This window comes from Malaclemys terrapin, chromosome 6 (genome assembly GCF_027887155.1).
Source record: "Malaclemys terrapin pileata isolate rMalTer1 chromosome 6, rMalTer1.hap1, whole genome shotgun sequence".
Lineage (NCBI taxonomy): Eukaryota > Metazoa > Chordata > Testudines > Emydidae > Malaclemys > Malaclemys terrapin.
In genome coordinates, this window is record NC_071510.1 from 91,008,150 (window position 1) to 91,015,547 (window position 7,398).

Below are 7,398 nucleotides of genomic sequence, written 5' to 3' on the forward strand. Positions count from 1 at the left end.
TGCAGTGTATGGTTCACCTACCCAGACTATCATTGCTCCAGGCTGACACCCACTGCACTTTAGGTTAGAGGGGAAAAATGATTAGAGAAGCTGGACACCTGTAGCAAGAGGCAGCGGTAAGTTACTCTCCCACTGTTCTTAAGGATGAACCTATAGCTTGATGTTAGCAAAGCTGCACCACCACACTTTTACAGTGCAATAAAACATTTCTGCAGCTATGATGGGACAGCTGTCCTTGCTCTAACAAATAGAGTTGGTACATGTGGGGTCTGTTTTACTATTGACACTTTAGGGCCCATTGACCTGCTACTCTTAGTGCAAGAGTTTTTTTTTGTTTGTTTGTTTGTTTTTTAAGTTGAGAGAACACCTGGCCCCCTGAGCACCCCAAGTAAATGTACTAGAGCTACCAGGTGGTTAAGAATAAGCAATCAGCCTCTTATGTTTTAAGATTGTCACTGGAAAGTGATTATACTTAGACATGATAGGAAACAGAGTAAGAAGCATAAAATGCTTTATTAAAAGCTTTAGGTCAAGGACAAGATATTATATATACACACACATGCACAAACATACAATGGCACATGGTGCCAACTTTAATCTAATTCTGCTAGTTTTATATATAAAAAAAGTTATACCACTTTTGACACCGGCTTAGCCAGATCCTGTATGACTGTAGAGTTTAGCTGTGGAAGAGTGCTAATCTTAGCATTTTTGCTGCTGGCATATTTGTTCTTGACTGTCTGAAATAAGAAAATGAGGTTAAAGTCTTACATATTATAATGCCAGATGTTTGGAGGGGGTCTCAGTTTCCAACTAGACATTGGAAAAGAGCTGAAAATTGATCAGCTTGTGCCATGACAGGCCTATGAACAGCTAATACCCAAAACCCACATTTAAGCAAGCTTTTCCATGAGCTCATACCAGAGACTGTCTACACTGGGCAGGTAGACCAGAGTGTCTGTATTTACCCATTAAGCTTCATTAGCAGCCAAGTTTAACAGCAAGCAGTTTGTTGGGTTAAGTGTTGTGTTGCACCAAGTGTTTTGCATTACTTGGTTCCCACCTTCCCCAGACCCATCCTGCAAAAAGGAAAATAAGTTCCTTACCATGTGCTTTGTAAGGCCCCGGTTCACTAGGATCACATTCTTTGCCATATGTTGCATGACAGGGTGAAGAGCACTCTCAGTGTAAGACATGTAGTGTTGTAGAGTTGGTGTCTAACAAGGAAACTAGAGTTATTCAGGAGTTTACACCAATCCTATTAATTATCATCTAGAGGCAAAGATATGCTCCTTACTTCAAGGAGCAGGATCTACACCGGTGTTCCCTTTCCAGAGTGGGAAAGAGGTCATGCTTTCCACAAACCCATCTTATTTAGGTGGAACTTGCTTGGTACTATGCCCAGAGTTCCCATTTTGGGAAATGGAACCATGCACCCTAGGCTGAGTTTAGCATAGTTTGCTGCAGAATTCAATGGGGTACTCCTGCTATGTTAATTGTACCCACTTGCTCAGTTTAGTCTCAAACTAGAAGGCACCAAGCTAGACTTACCCACTCTCCACCATCAAGAACCTTTAGAGCCAAGCAAAAAGCAGCTGCAGCAATCTGGGATGGAGGGTAGTGTACCATTTCATAATCCACCAGGGATAATTCCATCAGGTATTTGGCTAGAGTGTGCTGTTCTAGGTCCACCTAGAATGAGAAACAAGCATTAGTTGTCTCTCAGTAAGCCCTGATGGGAGAAACAAAGGCATTCTACTTCTTTTCTACATCCCATGGAATAGGACTGTCCCCAGCCCCACATCTCTTGTTGCATAGCTTATACAAGTCTTGTCCCATTATTAGTGCACCTATTTCTGCCATTTGTGGGTTCTCCTTTAGACTGTACTAGCAGCAGCTTAGTCAGGTCTGCAAGAACTCCATTCCCCTCAATACCAGTTGTTTGTGAAAACATGGAGTCTGGTGGCACCTTAAAGACTAACAGATTTTTAAGGTGCCACCAGACTCCTTGTTGGTTTTGTAGATACAGACCAACACTGCTACCCACCCCCCCCCCCCCCGATACTTGACACCATGCAAGTTGTTTGTGCATAGCTCTAAAGTGGCAGCTAGCTACCAGCCAAGATGAGACTTGCATTTTGGAGAAGCTAGCACAGACTGAATTTTTCATTTATGAATAGCACTTCTGCAAGTAGATCTGAAGGTAAACTGATAAGTTGCCTTTAATAAAGGCTTCGAGAGCCTCAAGAATTTTACCTCTCCAATCTTTGATGCCCTCCTTAGAAAGTGTAGTGGTAGAGGGCGGCCCAAGGCAAAGTCTAGAGCTTGTAGAATCTTCCTTTCCATTTGTTTGATCTGGAACTTGGTGTAAGTGTGGTCTGTTACAAAGGCAAAGTCCCCAATTTCAGGAGGATACATTTCCTCATACTTGCTGGCAATAAACATAGCCGTGACACCAACCAGCTGCAACATCTTCTTGGGCACACTGTTGTCCTATAGTACAAAAGTGTTTAATACAAGAATTACACAAGCCAATAAGCATGTTTGACAGTGACTGGCAGTAAACTAAAATGTCAGGTTTAAAACAAGTCTTTATACTACTTCATCAGCATGGAGCCAGCTGTACTATGACAAACACAAGTTCCTGGCCAGTTAGGAACTAGTGTGAGTTTTAATGCTCTATAGTTAGACAGCAATTTATGAAGGGGTTACAGGAAATGCAAGAAGGATTGTTATTAGCACACTAAAGCCACAATGATTCATGTCAAGTACCCAGTTAGGTCCACAAATGTAGTGCTCAGAACTACAGTAGTCCAGTCAGTCGTGTTTAATGATCCTGAAGTCTGAATTTTAATTTCAAGATGATTATTAAAAGCAATCAGCCTTTGCTATAGTGAGTGCATAACATTAAGTAACATTCAGCTTGTGCTGGGTTCAAATTTGTCACTCTTATCTGCTATATGCTAGAGAGCAATGGAATCATGGCAAAGGAACAAGGTGCCATGTCATGCCCTTACCTGCAGGAAGCGATCAATGATGGCAGCAGTCATGTACATAGTTTCTGGAAGTAGTCTGAATTTCACCTGAACCTGCACAAGCCAGTCAATTAGGATAGCCCGCATATTTCCAGTAACTTCCTGGCCTGCCAGGTATTTTGGTCTGACATCTTGTTGCTTCTGCATGGAAGAAGCATTTGTTACTACTGCAATTTCTGCATGTGAGGAGTATTGGCACTACTACAGACCCTTTAGAAAACTGGAGGTTACTAGTCTTGACCAACAGAAGTGCAGAATCTAGCTTCTTTGGCCAAGAGATATTTGAAGGCAACAGCTAACAATTGCCATGTACTACTTTGCAATAGTAGAGTAAATGCCAGCGCTGGTAGTTTTTAGCATGCTAGTTCTGCTGATCACTAATGTTTTCAGAGTCAGTTAGAGCTCTTATATGCAGTGTATTTGTAGCATGTCACAGGATATTAGAAAGACCTGGTGAGTGAAGGAATCTCTTATTGGACCAAATTCTGTTGGGGAGTCAAGTTGAGAGACAGCACAGCTCTGTGTGGTTCAAAAGCTTCTCTTACCAAGAGAAGTTGGTCCAATAAAATATCTTACCTCATCCACCTTGTCACTAGAAGGTGATTAGATTAAGAGAAATGCTTGCCTCAAGGAGTTGCTGAGTACCTTAGGAGTGCTACAAGACAAGTCTAGGAATAGCAGTCCAGTTTCCCAAATAGCCATTGCCCCAAAGATATGGAGACACACTAGAGTCAGGGTACAGTAGAATGGCAGAGATCTGGTTCTTTGTTGTTCATACCAACCTCAAGGTCTCTCAGATAGCCATAGATGTCCTTTACATATTCACTGCAGAGATTTGGGTCAGCACCATCATCTACATCTACATCTTTCACTTCAAGCAAGACATCAGAAAAAGCCTGGCACAGCACCTCCTCTGCTGGCACACATCCAGAGGTCTCCATTGGGCTTGGGGATGGAGACTCCAACTGGGGAGAAAGTTTAAGATTGAGCACCTATAGCTTCTACTGAAGACTCAGGGAGGTGGATTGCCTACACCCATGGGAGAACCCATCACATGGGAAGGGTCTACACTGAAAAAGGGCTATAGGTGCACCTATAGCCTTTCAAGTGTAGGCAAGCTCTCAAATACTGCATGAATGGGGCCATATAGATACCTTATTTATTTACTACTGATGAGTTAGTCCAATAATCTACTCACAGACTGCTACTTGAATTGATCACTGCTTTTATCCTTCCCCCAGGGAAGGGTGCTTGTAGGTGATGGGAGAAGGAGGCTCCACAGGCAGAGGCTCCAAGCCATGCAGGAGTCAGTGAGGTCATGGTAGGTGTAGAGTGTGAAGAAGCATGTTCCTCCTCCAGGCTCACCACGAGCCCTGCTGGTTGTGACCAGCTCAGAGCAGGGGCTGCGTGCCGGGGGACTGGCACCGCACAGATACCTTAGCAGGCTCAGGGATTGGCTTCTGCTCCTTAGCCGGCTCGATCACCTTCTCCGCGGCTCTCGTGGCTTTCCTGGCGAGGGGCTTCACCGCAGCGCTGGGGGGCTTCGTTTCCTGAGGAGAGAGAAGGGGGCGTGAGCGGGCCAGGCTCGGGCTGCTCAGGGCTCCGGCGGGGGGCAGGCTCCAGCCTTACCTTTTTGGGAAGCGCTTTGGGCGGCTGCTCGCCCACTTTGTTGCCAATGTCGCCCAGGGCAGTTCTCGGCCTGAGGCCGGGCTTGGCAGCAGCCACTCCCCGCTTGGCAGCGGCCACATTGCTCTTCACTTGGTTCTCGGCGTTGACTCTGGTATTCTGCGGAGAAAAGCGCCGGTCAGCGCGGCAGGCCTAGGCGGGAGGGGACACTACGGCACCTCCCGAAGCCCTCTGGGCGGCAACTTGCTCGGGCGCAGCAGGGGCGAGCCCATTAGCCGGGCTTACCCGAGCCTGCTCCAGACGAGTAAACACCGGGGGGGTAGGGAGGAAGCGGCTCTCCCTGCAGCGGGCCCGGGGATGGAGCCGTAGCAGCATCCCGCGTGGAGGCGCATAGGTCCCCGCTTATACGGTCACTGTCTGCCCCCCGCCCCGGAGAAGGAAGGGCCGCAGCCACCCATCCTCCTCTACGGGGGAAGCTCAGCGGGGCCCCGACCCCGTCTTCCCCCAACTTACCCTGCTGATCCGCAGCGCCATGGCCCCGCGCGCCTTCTGCACCACAGAACCCCGGCTCCTCCGCTGCCGCTTGAGCTGCCTGGCCTGATGCGAGTGACTCCTGTCCCGACAGCTGCCCAGCTCACGAATACGCGATCTCCCAGCAGCTGCCGCCGCAGGTTTAAACCACGCACGGAGCTCCGTTCATTGGCTGTCCTCTTGTCTTCCCTCGATCGTCATTGGCCGCTCCTCGTTCCACCCCCAATGCGTTTCTGTGGAGACCGGGCGCTGATTCCTCAAGACGTTCGAAAAGGGGGCGGGGCGATGGGGGTGGGCTGTTTGTACTACGTGACGCCTTGTTGCATTTATAATTTCATCTCTGGAGCGTGGAGCTGCGTAGGTTGGAGCCTGGCGGTGGGAAGTGGAGCTTGGCTAGGTCCGTGTCTGATAGTCTTTCAATGGTCGTGTACCGTGTCCTTTCTCATTCATTAACCCAGGAATTCTTAAAAGCAAGCTTCGCCCTGGGGAAGCATTATAAAGGGGATTACACTGAGCGGTTTACCATGGGGAAAGGGATAGCTCAGTGGTTTGAGCATTGGCCTGTTAAACCTAGGCTTGTGAGTTCAATCCTTGAGGGGGCTACTTAGAGATCAGGATCAAAATCAGTACTTGGTCCTGCTAGTGAAGGCAGGGGGCTGGACTCAATGACCTTTCAAGGTCCCTTCCAGTTCTAGGAGATAGGTTATCTCCATTTATTATTATAAGGCTTGCTGTGTGAAAGGGGTCACCAGGACAAAAAATTGAGAACCACTGAGTTAGACATTAGTTGCATTTTACTTTTATTTTCTTGTGACTTTTATGCCTCATTACTTAAGTCACTTAAAACCTATCTTTCTGTAGTTGATAAACTTGTTTTATTATTTTATCTAAGTCAGTGTGTTTGGAGTGAAGTGTTTTGGAAAATCCATTTGAGATAATAGGATTTGTGCATATCATGTTCTATTAATAAAATGGCAGATTTTATATGTATTGTCCAGGAGAGGACTTGGTAATACAAGGCATACACTTCTGGGAGAAAGTCTGGGAGTGGTAACTCAGGACATGTCTGTTTAGGTCGATTTACAAGCACCACAGTAATTACTGTGTTTTTCATACCCATGCTGCCATCCTTCTGTTGGTGTGCGCATCCTCACCAGGAGTGCTTCCACCAACTTAAGAGGGACAGTGGGGGGAGGGGCCTGAGAGTTTGGCTACCACGGGGCTTTCAGTTCTGCAAGGAGTTCCCTGCTGGGAGCCCAGCTAGGAGTCAGGGGGCAGGGCAGCAGGGCTTCCTGTGGTGTGCCAAGAGTCTGGGTGTCAGCCTAGCTGGGAGCCCCCCCACCTGCCCTGGGTTGATAGGTGGAGTTGTGAGCCAGGCCTGGAGTTCACAGCAGGGAGCCTACTACCCTTTCTTGAGAAGAATGTCAGTAACAGATGTATGTAACACACTGTCTAAATGGACACTGTCACCCTAATGACATCAATATAAGCCCTAAGCAGTGTAAAAGGCACCCCAAGCTGGAAAATTGAGGGGACACAGCATCAGTCCACTTTGTACCCTGAAGTATCAGAGGGGTAGCCGTGTTAGTCTGAATCTGTAAAAAGCAACAGAGGGTCCTGTGGCACCTTTGAGAATAACAGAAGTATTGGGAGCATAAGCTTTCGTGGGTAAGAACCTCACTTCTTCAGATACAAGCCTTGCATCTGAAGAAGTGAGGTTCTTACCCACGAAAGCTTATGCTCCCTATACTTCTGTTAGTCTCAAAGGTGCCACAGGACCCTCTGTTGCTTTGTACCCTGAGTAATGTCACAGTGGGCTGCAGCGCCAGGGGGAGTCAGGTAGTGTGTGAGCTGTGTGGGTGTGGAGTAGGAAAACGGAGGGTGGCCCAAAGGAAACTGCAGTGGGAAATTGAGGGTGGATTGGGTGGAGAAGGAAGCGTGGGAAAACTGGAACAGCTCTGGAGGTTTGATGGGAATAGAGGGAGTCAGGTGGATCAGGAGCGTAGGAGTAAGAGTGAAGCAACAGCGATGCAGGAGAGGTGAGCTAGATGACAGAGATAAGATGCCACCAGGCTGCAGGTAGCTGAGTCAGGATTGGTAAAGGTGCTGGAAGGCTGACTGAGTGGCAGCCCCCACAAGTAGTTTAAAAAGGAGCAGAGGGCTGGATGGGCTATGGAGTCCGCTTGTTTTGCTTGCACAGTACCGT

General features: G+C 47.6%; 1 protein-coding gene across 2 annotated transcripts; it reads right to left on the minus strand.

Annotated features, from left to right (window-relative positions):
• Positions 1-498: 498 nt before the first annotated feature.
• On the minus strand, positions 499-5,319 carry CCNB1 (cyclin B1). 2 transcript variants are annotated; one of them, XM_054032345.1, is made up of 9 exons: positions 5,175-5,318; positions 4,665-4,820; positions 4,472-4,585; positions 3,818-4,000; positions 3,018-3,176; positions 2,257-2,493; positions 1,552-1,692; positions 1,107-1,217; positions 499-740 (listed from the first exon to the last, which is right to left on the minus strand). In XM_054032345.1, the coding sequence occupies exons 1-9, from the start codon at positions 5,193-5,195 to the stop codon at positions 630-632; spliced, it is 1,233 nt and encodes a 410-aa protein (XP_053888320.1). In that variant the 5' UTR covers positions 5,196-5,318; the 3' UTR covers positions 499-629. The 2 variants fall into 2 exon arrangements, with proteins under 2 accessions (XP_053888320.1, XP_053888321.1); XM_054032346.1 differs by lacking the exon at positions 3,018-3,176 and having other exon boundaries at positions 5,175-5,319.
• Between the last annotated feature and the right edge of the window lie 2,079 nt (positions 5,320-7,398).

Excerpts from the sequence above, each read along its gene's own strand:
- CCNB1 (XM_054032345.1), bottom strand. The coding sequence starts at position 5,195 with ATGGCGCTGCGGATCAGCAGG. Across the intron at positions 3,177-3,817 it reads GCTATCTGAGAGACCTTGAG|AAGCAACAAGATGTCAGACC; the intron begins GTTGGTATGAAC and ends TCTTCCATGCAG. Across the intron at positions 1,218-1,551 it reads TTCTTGATGGTGGAGAGTGG|ACACCAACTCTACAACACTA; the intron begins GTAAGTCTAGCT and ends TTTCCTTGTTAG.